We start from the raw sequence: 23400 nt of genomic DNA, 5'->3' as shown, positions 1-23400 counted from the left end.
GACCCAGGAAACAGCTCAGAACGGTAAGTGGAATGCAATAGTTTTTATTTATAATGGAAGGCGCAGGGGGCGTTCAGGCGGCTCTCAGTCAGGAAATCCCCTGTTACTGGGTCGCAGAGTGGGCGATTGGCACCGCTTAGGGTCCGGGGCAGGAGTCCGTGTGATGAAGGGGCTTGTGGAAACGGCGGCCGTTGAGCGGCGGATGATTAGCTGAGGACTGAGACCGATGAGCTCCAGAGACAGTTCGTTTGTGGATTCAGAGATGGGGTCCGAGCGAAGGTACAGAGGGGCAATCCGGAAGAGAAGTCCAGGTCCGTTCGAGGGTTCGTTTACTGGCAGGTTGAGAGAAGCAGAAGAGTTAGGCAGACTCGGTTACTCACTGACTGAGTGGGGTTCAGGCTCAGAGGCAGGCAATCCAAGGCAGAACTGGTGCAAGGATTCAGAGGCAGAACTGGTTTGGATTCAGGGCAGGCTGTCAGGATCAGATAAGGGGTCTGGCAGGCTCGGAGAAAAAGGCAAAAACAGGTCAGGTAACAGGTAGGCAGGCAAAAGGTAGATAAGCTGGAAGGTACTCAAAAGTTGGTTTGAGACGATCTGGCACTGGGAACAGATCCAAATGAGCTATATATAGAGGTGGGACCAATTAGAGACAATTACAGGCAGGGTGGAGTGAGCAGGTGTGAGGAGTTGGAGATTAAGCCAGCACCAGTGCCGAGATCGTCACAATTATGGGACAATAATGGGATTGAATTTTTACATTATGAGGTTTGTGTGAAATAACTGAGAATGAAAGGATGAAATAAGCCACCCTGTGGATATTCTGGGACGCAGAGTAAATAGCCTGAAGGTTTGCAGCGTTTCTGTAATGAAGGAATGTTCAGTTGAGTGAAATAAGTTAAATAGTCTCGGTAAATTAGTACTCAGTAGAATCCATCACTAATCGTTTTTAGAGCTTCAGGCTCTAACCTCCTGCTTTCTTTTTTAAACGCTGTGCAAACATTTAATGATCTGTATTTAAAAGTTTAATTAGTCTCCACTGTAATAACTCAGCCTATCACTTAATTAGACAGAGACAGTCGGATTGGTTTGTAGAAACAGATAAATTCTGTTTTAGGCGGTGGAACGAAAAACTCAACAATCGTATTTAAGGAAAAGTATTGATATTGTATTGACTTATAGTCAAATCTTACTTAACTACTTGTACATTTAAACATGCATTGGTCAATAATCTACTCAAGATAAACTAATTAAGTACTTACTTTTGAACTGTACTTAAGCTTTCGAAAACACAAATGACATTTTCTAATAATGTTAAACAACCTGTAACTTTTAGAAACCACCTGATGTATTGATGCTGCTATAAGTTCTACTCCACCTGGGAAGAACTTCAACAAAAAGAAACCAAGCATAGCTATTTTTACCTGTTATTAAAAAAACAAACCAAAAAGAAAACAGGAGAGTCTTGATTCTCCTCCACCTTCCCTGAGGAATAGAGGTTTAAGGTGGAATCTATGACCACAAAGAAACTCTGATTTCAGAATAGAACTTTATTGTCATTCAGTCACAGAGCAATGAAATTCCCTCTCTGCCTTTAACCCCTCCCATTGGGGAGCAGTGGGCTGCCACTGTGCGGCGCCCGGGGAGCAGGGTGGGGTTAAGGGTCTTGCTCAGAATTGTAAAGGTCAAAAGGTCAACCAGCCCCCCTACCTTCTTCAAATTAGACAAAATTAGTGTCAAATGTTTGTGCAGCAAAACTTTTCTTTTGTGCCGCTATCATTTTAAAGATATAAAGAAATTTTTCTAGAGGTCATCAAAGGTCAACCAGCCCCCCCACTTTCTTCAAATTATAAGAAACATCTCTTTTGGGAGAATTTGAAAAGGGTGGGGGGGCTGGTTGACCTTTTGACCTTTACAATTTCATCAATACCTTCAAAGCCAAAGCAGCACAAACGAAAATTTTTGCTGCACAAACGTTTGACACTAATTTTGTCTGATTTGAAGAGTGTGTGTGTGGGGGGGGGGCAACTTCAGTCAGGTCCTCACTAGTTGCATTTACATTAACCATCAAATTGCATAAATTGTAATTATGAAAAGAAATGTGCTAAATGGAAACTCACCCTTGAGGATACCAAGTTTCTGCTCCTCGTTGAGGTGGTTTTTAGGTTATGTTGATTTTTATTTTTCACAAAACTTCAATGGGAAACTTTTTGGCGTCACATGAGTCACCGTGCAGCTGGACATTTGCTGCTATTTAAAAAGACGAATAAGACTGTGAGTAGTATAGGGATGGTAGCGCCCCCTAGAGCTGAGGCTGAAATATGGACGTTTACATCTGCAGTAGTTTTCATCGCATGAACAAATGTATTTTTATGCAATTGTCCTTTTATTTATTACTTAATGGAAATACCACAATTGCAAAAAATAGCATAATTAAAACTAGCAGAACATCAACATTGATCTGCAAGAATTTGTAATGTCATATTTTAATTTAGCAAATTAATTTTCCTAATGACACATTGAGCAGTTTGATATTGAATGGAAACACTATCTGTGTTTCCCTCTTATCTGTTTGTATGCCGAAGTATTTATGCTGAAGGATGATTCGTTTTTCCCTAAAGATTATTTTAAGGTTCTAGTGTGGCTTCAGTTTTTAATTTTTTAAAGTAGACAGACAGGAAAAGGGATTAGAGAGAGAAGGAGAAGAACGGCCAACAGGCCATGATTTGAACCCTCTGCTTCCAAAGCAAACTGCTGCATCTGATGCCTCTGTTGCCCATAGAAAGCATCATTCATTTAATGCCACTGTTCATATGTGTCCTAAAGAGTCTCTGATTTTTCCACCAGGTCTGTCCTCAGCCAGGGTCCCTACACTCTGCACATGTGGTCCTACCCGGATCTGGAAGATGGAGCCATCACCTACCAAGCAGACAAACTGTCCTCTGCTACTAACCCCCATATAGATGAGTCCATGGCCATCAGCTTCCTCCTGGATCGCTACAGCTTCCCCGTGGTTCTCCCAAACACCTTTAGACACAGCGATAGCTCTGGCAGTCCCACCTCAGGCCTTTTCCCTCATAAATCCACCGCCAGCACCGGCTCTCTTTTCCCTCAGGGGACATTTCCTTTAGAGACGGACAGCGTGACTCGGAGGTCCCCATCGCCAGTCTTTAACACCAAGGGCGACCACCTCAGGAGGTTTAGAGAGGAGAGTGTCCAGTATGCCTCGAACCTCCCCCACTTCTTACGCGATATTAATTGGTTAGATCGCAAAATGGTGGAGGACGTGCACTGGCTCCTGGGACTGTGGGATCCTGGGGAGCTGGATGTGCACGTGGCGCTGGAGCTGCTGAGTACGGATTTCCCTGATGAGATTGTCAGGAAACTTGCAGTGCGGAGGCTGGAGAGTCTGCCCAATGATGATGTGCTCAAGTATTTGCTGCAGCTGGTGCAGGTATGTCTGAGATCTTCATGTCAACCATAAAAACCTCCATAGCAACAGCAAACACAGCAGCAGTGCGCATTATTAGTACTTCTACATACTTTTCCATTTGGTTTCAGACACAGAATGAAATGTCTTTTATTGGGAGTTAATATCAGAAACAAACCAAGCAAACATCTGATGGTGACGCTGATTATTCACTGAACTAATTTCCCTGAATGAAGTATTTCTGAACTGATTGATCTGCTGACCTGCTGGAAGAGGAAACTCCATCTCCAGCCTTCTACCGTCTCCACCAGTTTCTGGATCCATTTCTCTTCCTGTCTTCTCTGTTCCCACAGCATGATGCTGCCAACACCATATGTGAGCATGTTTAGGGATAATGGCTGTACTGCAGCAGCAGAGTGTCACAGTTAGCTTGTCGCAGGTATAACAGAGATATTTTTGATTTATGCCCAGTTTTGAAGCGTGATCTGCACTGTTATTCCACGCCGCAACGCAAGAAGGACAGTCACCAACTAGCTAGGATTAATGGTGACCGTGTGTCGGTTTGACGAACTTGTTCGCCGTCTACAACCCCTCATCCAACGGCGGACGACACACAGTTCACCGTGAGCGTTCCCCAAAGACCAGCCGTGGCGCTGCGTGTTTTGGCTTCGGGTTCAAACCAACAGACCGTCGCTCAGAGCTACAAACTAGCGTCCTGCACGGCGTCTGGGACAGAGTCCGAGGTGAGCCAGGCGCTGTGGGCGGAGCTACAGCCAGAGCTTCTGCCATTAGGGACCAAACAGGAAATACGCATAGAGTAGAGTGGATGGAGAACTGACCAATCAGAGGCCTCCTTTCTCTCCTCCCTGCGAACCCATCCGCGTTAACACTGTCCGCGATAACCCCGTCCGCGATAACCAACCATTTTGGGGAGGTGCACCAATGTGTCTGCGGAGGGGGGGGGGGCATATCTGCATTAACTGCGACACACACAGATGACCTTGTTTCTGAGCATAAAGCAGGCTTTAGCTTTCCCTGCATTTTACACATAAACCAGGAAGTTTAGTTTCTCTTTCATCTGACCTTAACATCTTTCTCTCCAAAGGTCTTTCTCTCAGACTGCTGTCCTGAATGACCCCCTTCTTTCCCTTCCTCCTTAAAAAGACAGATTTATTGATCAATTAATAGTCATCCAAGTCCTTGCACCTGAGATTTCCATCTCAGCTGCTCCTCCAGAGTCACCATGAGCATCTTGGCTGCTTTGCTAATGCTCTGCTGACCCCTCAGTTCAGATGCTTCACCCTTTCCTTCTGCATGAGCTGCTGTACCCGCCCAGTCTGACCTCCCTCGGCACTCTGAGGTGTTTCTCTGTCTGCTTCACTCTGTTTGTTCTCTCATTCATAGAAGAAGCTGGATTTACTCTGAGAATCAGAGCTATAAACTCACAGGTCTGAAGCACATAGCTTTATTCAGGAATAACAAGTTAAACAGGACTGAATAAATCATCTATGACATAAAATCCCACATCCGACACTGACGGTGGTAACAAGAGCAGAAATGAATCCTTTTATGTTGGAAGTGGTTTCATTTCATGGGTGCTGGTTGAACAGCTTTCCATGCATGTTTCAGTTAAAGGACATGTTAGCAGCTCCTCTACAAACAGCAGAGGATCAAATATTTTCTATCCCGTCAGCAAATTTCAGCCTGTTTTACTGTTTTTCTCTTTGTCGCTGGAATTATAAATTCTTTTGTTGGCTATAAGAACATCCGCCTTGATTTGAACACACTAACATGCTTTAGGTGACCCAAACCTTCTGTGGACTTTGCATTCACAGACGCTGAAAGTGGAGCCGTACCACGACAGTTTTCTGGCTCGGTACCTCATTCAACGAGCTCTGCGGGTGAGTCACACATCTGTAGCTGAAACTCTGCCTTCCTTTCAGCTGTAAAACATTTTATGTGCTGCGCTTGCAGCACCTTTGTTCTGTTTGCTCACTGAAGGCTTCAGCTTGAGCTCTGAGATGGACGATCATTGCTGAGACGGGAAAAGGAGGTTTTTATCTTCTCTTCATTCAAACATAGTTTTCAAAAGATGGCCACTGCAAAAACAATCTAGAAATAAGTCAAAATATTATGAAATTTAGTGTAATTTGAGCGGGTAAATAAGATGATTTGCCAATAGAACGGGTATTTTTAGTCTCATAATAAGATAATTTGATAGTATGCAGCCGAAATAAAACTATGCAGTTGTTGTTTTTTTCTTACACTGCAAAAAATTTAAACATAAAGAAATTATTTTTTTCTTGAGTTGGGGAGGCGAGTGAAACACTTTGCCAATGGAACAAGACAATTTAAATTTAAAATAAGAAAAAAACAATTTAATTGTCTTATTTCAAGTGCATATAATCAAATGATCTTATTTTAAGAGTAAAAATATTCATTCCATTTCCAAATAATCTCATTTACCTTCTTAAATTAAAGTACACTTAATTTAAGAATTGTTTTACTTATTTCTAGTTTGTTTTTGCAGTGCATTTTTATTGGAAAAGTGTCTCACTGACCTCCTCAATTAAAAAACAAACGCATTTATAAAAAAAACAAATCTTATTTATATTAAAAAAAATTTCAGCGGTGGTAAATCAGTCAGGATGAGCATTAATCTCTGATCTTTACATATTGATCGTTTTTAGCTGTCCTGTCTTACATTTGTTGCTGGGTTTTGTCTAAATAATTTCTTAACTGTGCGTAAAATAATCAGCTGTCTATAAAACCACTGATGAAGGCGTTTGTAGTAAATTAAAGACGGATAGAAACCACATTTTGTGCACACAGATGAAGCTTTTAGTTTGATGCACACCAGCGTTCTGGTCTGGTCTCGGCTGTCTTAACGCTACTGCAAACGTTAAGAAGTTCAACGAGGTTCAACTTTTCAAAAGAAAGTTTTGCTGAAAAATCCTTTTTAGAGCAAACTTTCCAGACAGGCCGTAGTTATCCAGTGGGTTTCTAAACGAACGGCAGAGAGCGGCAGAATAAAAGATGTAAATTAGATTCTGAGATGGAGCTCCTGCAGCTTTCTTTTATTCCTAAAGCATTTCAGCAGCAGAACTTAGATTTTCTGAACTGATTCTATGAAACTAGATGCTGTTTTACAGTTAAGACCTCATGTTATGTATAATCTATGTGGCATAATAGACCTTAAATGGACTGAATGTTGTTTCCATTTAAGGTTTCTGCTGAATGCAGCTTCTGAACTCAGACGTATGTCAGTAAAATGGCAACACTTCTCTTTATGGAGCTGCTCAGGTTCTTCTCCCCCCCCCCCCCCCCCCCCCCCATGGGTCAGAATGAAACCCGTGCTTTTCTCCCCCAGGCTCTTTAAATATCCCTCACATCCCCAGAGTTTCTATTCAAGTCTGATAATTGACTGCCGAACATTTGACATTTATATTCACTGCATAATTCCATCAAATTATTCCTGCAGCTTCAGTTATGATGAGCTTTGTGGGGGCGGGGTTAGCAGGCTGGGGGGTGGGGTTATTTACTCTGTGTGTGAACTTGCAAATGTTCCACGCCGTGAAAAAAACTTTGCTATAACTATCTATGATGATATTTACATAAAGAACATCAACATTAATGTTTTTTAATCATTGGATTTTATCAGAGTAAAAAGGCTCAATAAAAAGACAAACTTTGAGGAATGTTTTTGCTTTAGTTATTTATTGGAGACTACATTTATTATAACAATGTTTTGTAAAGAATTGAAGTTAAATCAGTCCTCTGGCTGCTGCCCGTCTGGCATCACAGCGAAGGTTTTCTCAGAACATCTTTGTTGTTTAAATGACAGGAAACTAATTAAATTCAGTATTTCTCTGCATTCATTTCTAATAAAAGATCTAAACTTTATCTGCTGTCCCTGAACATCAGTTTGGAAAAGAGCAAATATTAACTGTGACTTGTTGAAAAGGGAGATGGCAGCTTCCTGTTTTTAAAGCAGCTAGTATTAGAAGTTCAGTGTAGCGTTGTTGGACGTTTTCAGTGTTTTACGATTCAAAAAGCTCTGAGTTGGAAGATGTTGGTGAAGATTGTCAGTCATCCAGATCAGAGTCAGTCCAGAAAATAAAATCAATCCTCTGGACTTTGTTTCCCAGTTTGAAGACGTTTCTCTTCCATCCAGGAAGATTTTTCTATTCAAAATGTCAGAAATAGTTCTGAGTTCCAGGTTTTATAAAGTGGACCAAAGCAAAGCCTGGTTTTTGTTTAGACTAACAAAACAAACAAACGACCCCCATTCCAAAGGGGGGGACCCGTTCATCCGTTTCTATTTGCATGTTTTCTAAACTAAAACCAGGCTTTGTTGGGCTGCTGGATAAAACCTGGAACTAAACGCTATTTCTGACATTTTGGATTGAAAAATCTTCCTGGATGGAAGAGAAACGTCTTCAAACCTGGAAACAAAGTCCAGAGGATTGATTATAACATTTTTTGGAGGGACTCTGAGTTTAATATTTACTGTTTTACATATAAGACTTTTTCCCAGGAGTTTTATTTTGACATTGTTCATTTCTTTTTCTTTTTTTCCTTGCAGAGCAAAAGAATCGGCCACTTCTTCTTCTGGTATGTGCGCAGTGAGGTTGCAGGGTGTCCCTACTTCCGCCAACGCATGGCGGTGATTCTGGAGGCCTACCTCCTGGGATGCGGTCAGAACATGATCGACAGCTTCACCAAGCAGGTCCAAGCCGTGGAGGCCCTGCAGGAAGTCGCCATGGTCATCAAGAGGCTTTACCCAGACAAAACAGATCTCCCTTCCTCAGGTAGCACAGAGTGAAACTTATCGTTAGATAGATTTGTTGCACATAGAATAAACTACGTTAAGTCCTTATTTTATGTATTTGATGGCCTCTGTTCAATGAAAGGAAAAATCCCACAATCCAACAGAGCTGAAGGATCTTTCATCGCTGTCAGCATAGAACCGTGAGAAATGACTGCTGTGTGAAAGATATATGTAGACTAGACAGTGCAGTTTGATCATTAGGTGTCTCGGAAAATCAGACATTGTTTCTTTAAATACTCTGAAGACTCAATAAAATATGGAAAGATAAATAATTTTGAATTAAAAATGTTTCCAGTTTATATAAAATAAAAATACATATAGTTTGGTTTTGATGGCTGAGCTAATAAGAGTTTGAGTGAATCTAATGCAGTTAAACTAACAGATAAATATTCTTTTATCTTTGTTTCCTCTTTTCTGAACCTTAATGGCTGAAAATGATCAAACAGCCATAAATGAGCCTATGATGCTGCACAGCAGCTTTTTCTCTTGTGTTCATTTCCTTATGTGGCAGGAAATGGTCCAGTTTAATTTCCAGGACGTTTTTCTCACGGTTAATCAAATTCTATTCAGTTTATTTCTATAGCTCCAATTCACATCATGTCATCTCAGGTCACTTTCCAGTTCACCAGATCATCCAGTCAGATTGATTTCTATCTAAGGAAAACCAGCTGATTGCATCGACTCATTGACTCTTCAGCAATCCCTCACACTAAGCATGCTTGGAGCGACAGTGGAGAGGAAAAACTCCCTTTGAACAGGAAGAAACCTCCAGCAGAACCAGGCTCAGTGTGAGCGGCCATCTGCTGAGGCCCACTGGGGTTCAAGGAGACAGAAGCAGACATAGAAAAAGAAGCATAGATAGAAAAGGCAACTGTCAACCAGCTCCACAGGCGGCCCCGTCCAGGAAACACACAGCCAGGCAGACGAGCTCCGAGCCAGCTCCCATGTCAGAGGATGAAGAGAGCACATCCAGTTAGTCACAGTCAGAGAAACAGGACTACACTGGAAAACAGGCCAAGCTCCAACATCTAGAAACAAAGGTGTTGATGGCAGCAGCACAGCTGATATTTCTCTACATGCCTTTTTTTTTTTGAGTTTTTACGGCAGTAGTAGCTTATTTTTTTGACAGTAGGCTGACAGGAAAGGGGGTGTGAGAGGGGAGGAGACATGCGGCAAAGGACCACAGGCAAGAATCTACGCCAGGTCGGCCGTGTTAAGGACTAAGGCCTCCGTAGATGGGTCATGTGACCTCTGCGCTAGCTGCACACCCCCTCCATGCCTTTCATGGTCCACTGCTGCTCAAGCTTTGATCTTGAATCTTGTTTCCAGAGTCTCCTCGGCGCTATGTGAAGCGCAGAGGAATTCATGTTTAGCTGAACAGGTTCTGTTGCAGGAAAACATCATCAAACCATTTCAGGGAACGCTGGATTCAGCTTGTTCTCTTTGTTCTGATATGCAAAATCACCTATTTTAGCGTCTATGCAGACGGAGATCTACACAAACACTCTGCTGATTGGAATCTGATTACTGACTAAAACAAGTCCGACACATTTTACTTGTTGACAGGTGACTTTTTATTTCCTAATTTCTTCTGAAATTGTTGGGGTGTGTGTTGGGGTGGGGGGTTGCGTCAGAGGAAGGTCTCATGCTGTGAGATTTGAACATGAGGATGAAATCAAATGAAACCTCTTTAGGTTCTGGGTTTTTACTTTCCTAAATGGATCTGGTCCTTTTTAACTCGGACCCGGCAGCACCGTGACCTGGCTGCTCTCCCAGTGGGTCCCAGCAGGGCTGTCCCACTGGGACCTCCCACTGCTCCTCTCTGTTAGACACAGGATGACAGGGTAGACTCTGTTCTTTACCGCCTTACATTGCAGGAAATGTTTAAATCTTTAGGGAACCTGAAATGTTTCTGATTCTTTTCTAATGTTCTGATATATAAAACATTCTTTGATCAAATTATCTGTCTGTCAGACTATAAATAAACTGAAGTTCTTGTTAAGCTGTACCTTTTCCAGATATTTTTCTTAACTTCTTAATATTGAGAGGGAAACAAAAAGCCGTCTCAGTCTGGTAAATATGGCTACGAAGGTGAATCCCTGCTGCACACCTGCTGCACAGCAGAGATGATCTCTCCTCTTGTTTGGCCCATTAGGTCAGCAGGTGTTTCTAAGGCATGCAGCGTTTTACCGGGACGTTCATCTCTAAAATGAATCTGTGTCTTCATTTGTGTCTTTTCTCAGCTCCACAAAGGCTGCAGGAGCTCCTCAGGAACAGCAATCTGCCCAATGAATTCCTGTTGCCCTTTGACCCCCGCATCAAGGCTGGAGTCCTGCTGGTAGGTCTGGTTACAGTGGTTGCTCAGAGCTCAGATGACGTTCTGAATACGCAGTGTTTGGTCCTGTGGTTTTGTTTTTATCCTTACTCTGTTGTTTTTAGGCTCATGTCCTTTAATCAGTCCCTAGTTTTACTTCATATAGTAAAACATCTCAGCTCTGAATGTGTTAAAGTGACTCAGTCAGGCTCTGGTTTCAACATCTTAATCTACACAACCTGCTGCAGGTGAATAAAGACCCAATGTGCTTCTTTTTAAAGGAAAAGTCCAGTCAGCAATGAATATTAGGATCATTATTTATACCTAAAACTAATAAGTTCACCGTGACTTAATGAATTTAGTGTTAATCAGTAAAAAAAATATAAATAATTTCCATCGCGATCACTGAGTCTGGGAGCGGCCATTTTTTCCCAAATATAGTAGCCCCTCCCTCCTGCCATCTTCCAGCAGTGACGTCACGGTGCGGTAAGCCTAGCGCCATTCTCCCCGCTTTCCAAGCTAAATCAATGGGAACTACTAGACACATCTGCAATCAACAACAATTATTGAAGATTTCCAGAGGACTTCACCATTGAAATTCACCAGAGCTATAGTGAAACTGACAATGCCCACGTGCATGGCAGCTGGATGCTGGAATACATCGGGTAAAAGTGGAAAAAAGAGTTATTCCACCTTTCTGATTCCTGATCCTCCACGGACGGGTTGGTCGTTGGATCGCCAACTTGAAGAGGGAGGATTTGCCATCGAGGCAACTCTTCAAGGCAGTACTACTGTAGGCCTTGTTGGTATATATTTTTATTATATTAAGTGGTAGAAATCTAGAACTAATACTCATGTTCAGTTTACATTTCTGAAGTAGTTTTTCGAAGAAGACAGAATCAGGGGAGTAAACAATGGAGAACAACATGGAAGGAAGCCAGGATATAGTCAGGGAACTTTGTTTCTCTATTATGGAATGTAAACAGACTTGTTTCTGATTGTTAGATCAGAAGTGACTTGCACGGTGTGTTGACATCTGTATGTTGCGTTCAATGGTATCACGTAATTTAGCGGGTGAACCCGGGTCTGATGTTCCCATAGCATGCCAATCAGATCCAGCCAACATTTGGAAGAAGAATGTTTTCAAGATGACTTGGATAATAGCGTGTTGTGACAAACACCAGATACAGCACTGGGACTTGATCAACAGCCGATACCGCACCGTGACAATGTCACTAACCAGTAGGTGGCAGTAGTGTTCTTTGACAAACATGGATGCCTTTAATCTGACAGATTAAATAATCCCATCAGCATCCAGCAGATGTTCAGTTTCTGATGGAGATGAGAAATCTGCTTCCTGGTCTGTTTAAGAACCAATAGCTTTTATCCAATCTTTGAAATAAACGCGGTTAGTTTTTTTTTAAATATAGAAGAATTATGCTCTAATTTGTAGTTACTGATCTGTTGTTACTATATTTTAATTTGTCAAACCGGATCTTCTCGTCGTTCTTTCTGCTGTTTGGTGCGATTGCAAAGCGGATCCTGACCTGGCCGGACCGGAGCGGAGCCTGAACATTTAGAGGATGTTTGGCTCAACCTGCTGCTGTGAAGCAGGATTCTCCACCATGAACAGAATCAACAATAAATCTGGATCCAGGCTCAAAATGAGCTCCTTGATATGTGCTTGAGAATGGCTTAGTCTCCGGTTAAACCCAGGTTTAAAGCCTTGCAGGGCAGCCTAAAGCCCACTGCCAACATTAAGACAGAAAAAAGAAAGAAAATAACAAACCATCAGTTCAGCTGTTTGAGAAAATATAGGAATCAGGAAATTATCTATAAACCAAACTGAACGATTGTCGTTCTCTACTTCAAAAACAATTTAGATTTTAAAATGGAAAATTTTTCATTTTTTTATTTTCAGTGTTAAATTGATATTGAAGTGATATCTACTGTGCTTGTGAAGGTATAAAGATTTTAATGGCCTACTTAGTCAATCAACCTTTAAATATTACAGCAGCGGTCGCTGCATATAACAGTGAATAATGATGCACACCAAAGGGGATAAGATGCTGGAAACAGGAGTTTTGCGGTGAAATGAAATGAGATGTTGAACTGGAGCCAAATAAATAAACTGGATCTTTTTCCTCTGATGCAGCTGGACAGATGCAAAGTGATGGCCTCGAAGAAGAAGCCTCTCTGGCTGGAGTTTTCACCGATGCCATCCCCCACCTCCAACACACCAGTAGGGATCATCTTCAAAGAGGGAGACGACCTGAGGCAGGACATGCTAGTTATCCAGGTGAGACAGACCAGAGATCCTCCTGATTCTGCCTCACATGTTTCCTCTGAATCACTGAACATGAGACCCTTCTGCCTCAGACCCTGGTGGTGATGGAGTCCATATGGCAGGAGAAATCTCTGGACCTCAACCTCATTCCATATGGATGCATCTCCACCGGACACAACATTGGTATGCTGAGCATGTGCGCTCTCTGCAGTTTAAGCCCTTTGTTAACCTGTTTGCTTAAACTGATCTGAACTCGTTTATTCAGGAAAGGGAGATTAATGTATTATTAAAATAATTATTTAGTAATCGATTCATTGTTAATTGGAGTACAGAGACTGTAAAACATGCCTTAAGCTGACAAACCCAATTAGGACAGTAATTATACCAAAATTGTAAAAAATTTAAATATTTTGCATTTAAGAAAATAAAAACACTTTTTCCCCCGTCAGTCCAGAACTCCAGAAGTCGAAAAAGTTTTAGTTTACCTGGATTAATTTAATAAAAAAAAAAAACCTCTATACGGAACCTTTGGCTATTTGAATATTAATCCATTAATAGAAATAACAATTGCCAGATTAAACAGTTATCAAAATAATCATTGGTTGCAGCCCTGGTTTCATGTCTTTAATGTGTTCTCCTTTAATTGGTTTAAAATGTAAATAAAAGAACAAAATGAAATCACCAAACTGCTCAGTCTGTGCAGGAGCTTCATAAACATGATCCCTTCAGAGACAGATTCCTTTTTCAAGGTTACCATTTAAAGAGCTTGTTTTTGATTATTTCAGCTTTAAAGACATTTCAATTCCATAAAATCGATTAGTTCCTTAATGAAAGGTTTCTGCCTTCAGGAATGATTGAAATCGTGAGGAATGCAGCCACCATTGCCGCTGTTCAGAGAAGCCTGGGCGGAACGACTGCCACCTTCAGGAATGACGCTCTGTTCGAGTGGCTCAGGTCCAAGTGTCCCCTGCAGGAAATAGTGAGTCAGATCTTTCCTACAGCAACCACAGTTCTTCTCATTGGATCTGAATCCCAGAGGAAGGATTGTGTGAAAAAGTTCAGCAGCTCAGAGAACCAGAGCACTTCCTAATCAATAAAGCCTACATGTCTTCCTTGCCAAAGTTTTGTTACAAACCCTGAAAAAGTGTTTTTCTAATATAATTATAGACACATGCACAGAGGTGGAAGGTGTTGCGATAAATCAATACATAAATAAGGGCTGCTAGGTGGGTTTCATGTGTGGGTTTTCTCACGCCCCATAACTCCTGGAGATACAGAAGGCATCGGCCACTCAAACGCTCCTTTGGTTCGATCCACTATTTCAGAGAAAAAGAGAGAGACTGCCTGTCAGTAAGGCAGTTAACATCTGTTCAACCAGCTGTTCTGCTGCATTGATGGACAGTCAGTAACACTGTCAGCATGCCTCAGGTCTGGGCAACCGGAGGGCAAACTGCATGTCTGCAAAATGTCATGATAGGGACTGACCAGTGGCAACTGGTGGACTTTATTTCAGGGGGTCTATAACTTCCAAATAGACTTATACCAAAAACCAATCAAATGCATACTAAGGTATTACAGCAGTATATTTATAGGAACGCCAACAACAATAAACATCATTCTAAAATGTTCTGCAAAGTGCTTTAAATCAGTCCTAGCCGTCTTTATCCAGGCTGGCTCAGATCCTGATATTTGAAAAAGAGGCAGGGAAAGCAGGATAAAGCCTTAGCCTCGCTACATGCAGTTAGCCTCGCTGCATGCAGTTAGCCTCGCTACATGCAGTTAGCCTCGCTGCATGCAGTTAGCCTCGCTGCATGCAGTTAGCCTCGCTGCATGCAGTTAGCCTCGCTACATGCAGTTAGCCTCGCTGCATGCAGTTAGCCTCGCTACATGCAGTTAGCCTAGCCTTGTTGCTAAATAATCCTATAAACCTGTCAATCAGCTGCACTTTCTAACAGACGATTGTGACGTCAGCGCTGTGGAGGGAGATGGAGAGCAAATAAAGCTGCTTTCAGCTCTGGGTGCAGGAGAGCTGCTTCCCAGGATGCTCCTATCTTTAGCATTGAACAGGAGCGTCTGCACTGGACACTTTAACCAGAGTCTATGGAGGAAGATTTATGCCCCCCAGGGTGGAAATATGTCACCAGTCTGACAATGCATGAAACTTCTTTACTCGTCATTAAAGATTAAATATTTAATTTGCACATAAAAAGAAAGGAACTCATGCCAAAACTGAAAGCTGCACGTGAGAAGGGTGAAATAGCTTATCTCAGACACGACAAACTGATAATCCGACCTCGTACCAGCACCCCAAGATAGGATAAATAAACGGAAATATGCTTACAGGACTGCTTCTTAAAATATATGGCAATGACATCCCAACACAAGCGACTAAAAAGTGGACTAACTATTGCACATATAAATATAAACAGTCTAAGAAACAAAACAAATGATATAGCTGAATTGTTAGAAGAACATAAGCTAAAGATACTTGCTATTTCTGAGACTCATTTAGACTCCTCCTTTGAAGATAGTGAATTACATATAAAGGGTTACAACATTTATAGAAACGATAGAAATAAATATGGTGGTGGAGTAGCTTTTTACATTCAAGATCATTTACCTGTAAAAATGTGTACTGACATGATGAAATATAATATTGAAATATTATGGTTACAAGTTTATTTTCCTCACAGAAAGCCTATAGTAGTAGGCTACTGTTACAGACCTCCAAGTTCTAACAATGAATATGTTGACACAATCTGTGAAATGTTAGCTAATATGAATGTGAGTCTGGATGTCTATTTACTTGGAGATTTTAACATTGACTGGTTTGCTCATAACTGTCCACTGAAGAATAAGATACAAATTGGAGCAAATGCAGGTGGATTTGATCAAAAGCCAACAAGAATATGTGTAAAACAAGATGGTACTAAAACAGCTACATGTATTGATCACATTTTTACAAACTCTCCAGAAACAGTTAACAAGATATCATCGGTCCCAATTGGAAGCAGTGACCATAATCTGATTATAGTAGAAAAAAACAATAAGGTAGATAGGCAAGGACCTACAATAATTTTTAAGAGATCATATGCATCTTTCAATCCTTATTCTTTTGTTGACAATGTGAGAGAAATATGTTGGTCTAAAGTGTTGACTGAAAGAAATCCTGAGCTTGCACTGTCAAAGTTTGATGATTTATTTCTACCTGTGATTGAGAAACATGCACCTTTGAGAAGGTTTACCGTCAGAACATCGAAAACACCCTGGCTGGACAAAGAAATGAAAGAAGCTATGAAAATGAGAGAACAAATGAAAAAAACTGCAATTATAACTGGGAATAAGGAAGACTGGTGCCTCTATAGGAAAACAAGAAACGCTGTGACCAAGCTAAATAAAAAGAAAAAAAAGAATTATTATGAAGATAGAGTAAAGAAGGCGGGGAATGATTGCAAAAAAATGTGGAAGATAGTTAATGATTTGACAGGTAGGAAAAATAGAACGCATCCATTATTCCTTGAGACAAATGATGGCTTCATAACTGGATCTAGAGAAATTGCTAATTATTTAAATAATTATTTCATTAGTAAAATAGCAAAACTAAGAGAAAATATGCCTAACCTAAGTAATGAAATATCTCACTTATTAATAAGAAATGAAATAATGAAAGGGAAAAGGTCCAAGTTTAAATTAGAAATGGTTAACTTGCAGAGGGTAAAGGATTGCCTGAAAAAGTGCAAAGATAAACCACCGGGTGTTGATGAACTGGATGTCAGACTTCTCAAATTGGTTGCTGATGAAATCGCTCCTGTAATTACTCACATTATTAATTTAAGTTTTATGTCTTCAGTGTGTCCACAAGCCTGGAAAACAGCCAAAATAATCCCATTACAGAAAAATAAGAAACTGCCCTTTTCCAGCTCAAATAGTCGTCCGATAAGTCTACTACCTGTGTTAGGAAAAATAACAGAGACCATAGTATATGAACAAATTAATAATTATCTGTCGATTAATAACATAATTTGTCACTCTCAACATGCTTATAGAAAGGCTCATTCTACAGCAACAGCACTAATTAGTATGTCTGATGACTGGCTTAGGAGTATTGAAATGAAAGATATGGTGGGAGTTGTGTTTCTAGATTTTTCAGCTGCTTTTGATTTAATTGACCACGATCTGCTATTAGAAAAACTTTCCTGCTATGGTTTTGAACAATCTGCACTTACTTGGTTTTACAGTTATTTAACTAACCGGTCACAAACGGTATATTTTAATGGTGCATTTTCTGAAAAACAAACTGTAACATGTGGTGTACCTCAAGGGAGCTGCCTGGGTCCTTTATTATTTTCAATATTTACTAATGACTTACCATACATACTCAAAAGAACTAAAATAATTATGTATGCAGATGATTCCACTATATATACATCAGCAAGAACAAATAATGAATTAGAAATTATTATGAATAACGAACTAGTGGGAGTGGATAAATGGGTGAAAGCAAATAAGCTGGTATTGAATACAGCAAAAACTAACAGCATGATTGTGAGGTCAAATTACAACGTAAACAGTAATCATATATTGAATATTAATATCAATAACGTCTCGATAAGGAATGTGCATGAGTCCAAGCTTCTGGGAGTGACGGTGGATAACACGTTATTATGGAGAAAACATATTAATAACATGATTGCAAAGATGGGTAGAGGAATCCCAGTCATAAGAAGACATGCAACCTTTATGTCCCCACATATTCTTAAAATGATAATCCAATCATTGATTTTTTCTCATATGGATTACTGCCCAGTCGTCTGGTCAAATGCCCCAGGAGAGATGCTAAATAAACTACAACATGTACAAAATAGAGCTGCCCGAATAATATTGAAGTGTGAACAAATATCATAACAATGCATAAAAAGTTAAACTGGTTGTTGGTTAAAGACAGACTTTCATACTCATTGACTGTTATGATTAGAAACATATCTGTATTAAAAACACCTTATATGTTATTTACAAACCTTACTTTTAGTTCAGAAAATCACGAATACATGACTAGGCATGCGACTGAAGGAAACTTTAGTTTGCCTAAAGTAAAGTCAAATGCCCTAAAAAGAACTGTTATGTATAGAGGTATGAAAGCATGGAATTTACTGCCGAATTACATTAAACCGATAACTGATTTAAGGAAATTTAAAAAATCATTGAAAGAACATTTATTAAATATAGAGGTAAAACATGATTAGGACTGTCTTCTTCACTTGCTGTGCTTTGTAGTTTGTTTTGATTAGTTTGGATTGTTTCTGTTTATGTATATGGGTATATACACTATATTGCCAAAAGTATTTGCTCACCTGCCTTGACTCACATATGAGCTTAAGTGACATCCCGTTCCTAATCCATAGGGTTCAATATGACGTCGGTCCACCCTTTGCAGCTAGAACAGCTTCAACTCTTCTGGGAAGGCTGTCCACAAGGTTTAGGAGTGTGTTTATGGGAATTTTTGACCATTCTTCCAGAAGCGCATTTGTGAGGTCGCACACTGATGTTGGACGAGAAGGCCTGGCTCTCAGTCTCCGCTCTAATTCATCCCAAAGGTGTTCTATCGGGTTGAGGTCAGGACTCTGTGCAGGCCAGTCAAGTTCATCCACACCAGACTCTGTCATCCATGTCTTTATGGACCTTGCTTTGTGCACTGGTGCACAGTCATGTTGGAAGAGGAAGGGGCCAGCTCCAAACTGTTCCCACAAAGTTGGGAGCATGGAATTGTCCAAAATGTCTTGGTATGCTGAAGCATTCAGAGTTCCTTTCACTGGAACTAAGGGGCCAAGCCCAGCTCCTGAAAAACAACCCCACACCATAATCCCCCCTCCACCAAACTTTACAGTTGGCACAATGCAGTCAGACAAGTACCGTTCTCCTGGCAACCGCCAAACCCAGACCCGTCCATCAGATTGCCAGATGGAGAAGCGCGATTCGTCACTCCAGAGAACGCGTCTCCACTGCTCTAGAGTCCAGTGGCGGCGTGCTTTACACCACCGCATCCGACGCTTTGCATTGCACTTGGTGATGTATGGCTTGGATGCAGCTGCTCGACCATGGAAACCCATTCCATGAAGCTCTCTGCGCACTGTTCTTGAGCTAATCTGAAGGCCACATGAAGTTTGGAGGTCTGTAGTGATTGACTCTGCAGAAAGTTGGCGACCTCTTCGCACTATGCGCGTCAGCATCCGCTGACCCCGCTCCGTCAGTTTACGTGGCCTACCACTTCGTGGCTGAGTTGCTGTCGTTCCCAAACACTTCCATTTTCTTATAATACAGCTGACAGTTGACTGTGGAATATTTAGGAGCGAGGAAATTTCACGACTGGATTTGTTGCACAGGTGGCATCCTATCACAGTTCCACGCTGGAATTCACTGAGCTCCTGAGAGCGACCCATTCTTTCACAAATGTTTGTAAAAACAGTCTGCATGCCTAGGTGCTTGAATTTATACACCTGTGGCCATGGAAGTGATTGGAACACCTGATTCCAATAATTTGAATGGGTGAGCAAATACTTTTGGCAATATAGTGTATGTATATGTATATATGTATCTGTATATGTGTGTATGTATATATGTATATGTATAGATTATGGGAAATGTTGTTTTAATGTCCACATAATTTTATTTCATTTGTAATTTTTTTTTTTATTTCATGTTTTGTTGTTGGACCCCAGGAAGAATAGCTGTAGCTTGCTACAGCTAATGGGGATCCTAAATAAACTAAACTAAACTAAACTAAACATCTCAAGAATATATAACATAAAATTTGTATTTTTTTCTCTAAATCAGCATCAATGAGTGGTTGGGGGGGGGGCCCTAGCACCATCCATGGGCCCCCCCTTGGGGGTCTAGTGAGATCAGACTGAAGAAACCATTCCCCTCAATCTGATAGCTGTTCTTATTAAACAACTTAATATTTAAAGTGGTGATATACATGAGCTGGTTTCACACTTAGAACGCCACAAAAAGGTTTATTCATTTCAGTAAATTCTTTCTAAAAGTGAAATTTTTAGATCATATGCATTTATTACACACATACTGAAACAGTTCAAGTTTTTATTCAGTGTCTCAGAATATTAGATAACACAAAAAATATGAAAATTGTTAACATCAGAAGTAGGATTTTTTTTTTAACTGGCCTTTCAGGGCTTCCGTACACCTGCCTGTTTTTATTTTTATGTTCACATGTTACCAGCATTGACCCAGAAATCTGGTCTCCAACTCCACCATTATTCTCCCAGTAAGCTTGATCTGAAAATCATAAACAAGTTAAAATAGTTTGTCATAAATTCATGAATATCCGGTGGGACATTTAGTTTTTCCACCAGGAACACCTGCCAGGTGATGAAAGGTGAGGCTGAGGTCAGGCTTTTACCACCTGCTGGCTGATGAGGGCCTTATAAACACACATAAGGTCACCAGGTGACATCCATGAGGAAGACCTTCCTTCACCCAGTAAATGGATGCAGTCCCTCCCAACTCTGCTTAATCCACCATCCAAATATGTGGGAAGAAATTCATTTAAAAACCAATAAATGTAAATTATGTCAAATCCATGGTTATTTCCAGGATTAACAGGTGTCTGTTAGAACAACCATAAACTCTCCTCATGTTCTGGGCCAAACAATGTAGAGCAGGTGGTTTCTGACCCTTTAAGACACAATCAGAAATCTGAGCGACATACTGTATGTAGTCCTTCCTCACCACTGCTGCCTTCATTAAAGACTAAATGTGTGGAGACTCAGAAGAGAGGGACCCAGAGTTCAGGCAAAAGTGGAAAAACTTCAAACATTTATTTAGAGAAGCAGGCTGTGGATCCACTGTATCAAAGGCTAGAGTCTATAACAACAATGTCTATCAGAGAGAAACACAGGTTAGTGACCGCAATAATCGGACCGAGGTCATTAGGAACACGTGAGTCTCTAAAGCCGGGAATAGACTGAAATTTTTTCGATCTACAGCTCGTTTTTATCGAGTTCACAGCTCAGGATGTTTGTTCTCACGCTGTGCGACCCGACGCTCTGATGCGATCTACCTGCTCACACTGTACGTCTATAAACCAGGTGGGACTCAGCTCCGCAGTGAGATGGCGCTACTGGGACTCGTCTATCTGGAAGCCAAACCAGTAGCAGAGGAACATGAAGCTCACTAGAGTGAAACGCGCTGCCTTGGATATTTGGGCGACTTAGTGCTGATAGGGCATGATAATCCACAGGGCAAAGTCTAGAGGCAGATCCAGATTTAGTCCAACAGAAGGATTCAACAAGAGTCCAAAGACAGGCCAGACAAACAGATCAGACAGGTGCAGGCAGGCTCAAAGGTCCAAATACAGAAACAATTCAGGATCAGGCAAACAGAACACTATAGAAACACTAGAAAACTCTCAATACCAAAGGCTCAACAATAATCTGGAACTGATGGCTGGGACCAAGGAGTTTAAATGGAAGCAGGAGTAGGTGGATCAGATGAGCAGTGATGAGAAACAGGGCAGAGCTAAAAAGGTGAATAAAATGAGCAATCAAGCCAGCTATCAGCGCCAAAATATGACAAAATGTCCACCGGCTGTGTTACTTTAAAGGATGCATCAGCTTTACTCAACGATTGGTTCCTTCATAATCACTGGAAGTTTTTACACCATGTGAGCTAATCAGTTAAAAAGCAACGCCATGTCACTGCAAGAAGACGCCCTGCATGAATCCGCCTCCCATCCCGCTTCGTAGGAACCTTAGAGCTAACTTTGAGCTCGTTTCCTGGCCGCTACAACCCTCCTCTTTTCCTTTCCTCTGCCCCTGAGACATAATCCTGCTTTGGCCTCCTCTACATGCTCAGCAGTCCCTTTAAAGGCGAGAGTCCACAGACCCATGCACAGCACTCAGTCTAGAAAGTAAAGGTTTGCAAACTTGTACTCTTTGATTAAAGGCTGGATCATTTCACAAACATCCTTAAACTTAGTAAACAAAATAATCTGTTGAAGTGAGCCTGTTGCTGCTTCCCTGACAGGAAGCAATCTCTTTATTTCAAAGTCACCTGACAGGAATAGGGGAGGGGGCAGATCTTTTATATTTTTGGCGTTCTTTGCTGAGGTTTCTGAGGAACACGACTTGTGTTGAGCTTAGTTTCATCTTCTGTGGAGGAGCGGTCCACGATTTTAGCTTTCTGGATATGATTTGCACCCCTCGTGTTTCTGCCTCCACTTATTTGTGCAAATCTAGAAGCAGGTCTGATCGTCCTCCTGCCCCCCTGTTAGTAAACGCATTCATCAACAACTTCTAATGTCCAGAAGTGGAGTCTGCCATAAACTAAACTAGTGAAAACATTTACCTCTTATATAACCTACTGAAAAGCTCTCATACAAAGTAGTGAGAACTGTTAATATAAACTAGTAAAATGCTTTACCTTTTATATATACCACCGAAAAGCTTTCATATATACCACCGAAAAGCTTTCATATATACCACTGAAAAGCTTTCAACATGCTATTGAAAAGCTTTTATATATACCACTGAAAAGCTTTTATATATGCTACTGAAAAGCTTTCATATATACCACTGAAAAGCTTTTATATATGCTACTGGAAAGCTTTCATATATACCACTGAAAAGCTTTTATATATGCTACTGGAAAGCTTTCATATATACCACTGAAAAGCTTTCATATATACCACCAAAAAGCTTTCATATATACCACCGAAAAGCTTTCATATATACCACTGAAAAGCTTTCATATATACCACTGAAAAGCTTTTATATATGCTGCTGAAAAGCTTTTATATATACCACTGAAAAGCTTTTATAAATGTACTACTGAAAAGCTTTCATATATACCACTGAAAAGCTTTTATATATGCTGCTGAAAAGCTTTCATATATACCACTGAAAAGCTTTCATATATACCACCGAAAAGCTTTCATATATACCACCGAAAAGCTTTCATATATACCACTGAAATAGCTTTCATATATACCACTGAAAAGCTTTTATATATGCTGCTGAAAAGCTTTCATATATACCACCGAAAAGCTTTCATATATACCACCGAAAAGCTTTCATATATACCACTGAAAAGCTTTCAACATGCTACTGAAAAGCTTTTATATATATACCACTGAAAAGCTTTTATATATACCACTGAAAAGCTTTTATAAATGTGCTACTGAAAAGCTTTCATATATACCACTGAAAAGCTTTTATATATGCTACTGGAAAGCTTTCATATATACCACTGAAAAGCTTTTATATATGCTACTGGAAAGCTTTCATATATACCACTGAAAAGCTTTCATATATACCACCGAAAAGCTTTCATATATACACTGAAAAGCTTTCATATATACCACTGAAAAGCTTTTATATATACCACCGAAAAGCTTTCATATATACCACTGAAAAGCTTTCAACATGCTATTGAAAAGCTTTTATATATACCACTGAAAAGCTTTTATATATGCTACTGAAAAGCTTTCATATATACCACTGAAAAGCTTTCAACATGCTATTGAA

General features: G+C 40.6%; 1 protein-coding gene across 2 annotated transcripts in view; it reads left to right on the top strand.

The window, feature by feature from the left end:
* The window catches only part of si:rp71-17i16.5 (phosphatidylinositol 4,5-bisphosphate 3-kinase catalytic subunit gamma isoform), a 41188-nt gene that overhangs the window by 5024 nt on the left and 12764 nt on the right, over positions 1-23400 (top strand). For both annotated transcript variants that reach the window (XM_038285649.1, XM_038285655.1), the window contains exons 4-10: positions 2845-3451; positions 5263-5328; positions 8013-8238; positions 10502-10596; positions 12728-12871; positions 12952-13042; positions 13708-13838. In XM_038285649.1, coding sequence (XP_038141577.1) covers positions 2845-3451; positions 5263-5328; positions 8013-8238; positions 10502-10596; positions 12728-12871; positions 12952-13042; positions 13708-13838 — 1360 coding nt within the window. The remainder of the gene's footprint in view (positions 1-2844; positions 3452-5262; positions 5329-8012; positions 8239-10501; positions 10597-12727; positions 12872-12951; positions 13043-13707; positions 13839-23400) is intronic.

The sequence above is a fragment of the Cyprinodon tularosa genome, unplaced genomic scaffold (assembly GCF_016077235.1).
Source record: "Cyprinodon tularosa strain WSP-4 unplaced genomic scaffold, ASM1607723v1 ctg1055, whole genome shotgun sequence".
NCBI classification, from domain to species: domain Eukaryota; kingdom Metazoa; phylum Chordata; class Actinopteri; order Cyprinodontiformes; family Cyprinodontidae; genus Cyprinodon; species Cyprinodon tularosa.
Note: the sequence above shows the minus strand (reverse complement) of the source record. Positions and strands in the feature narration are given on the sequence as shown.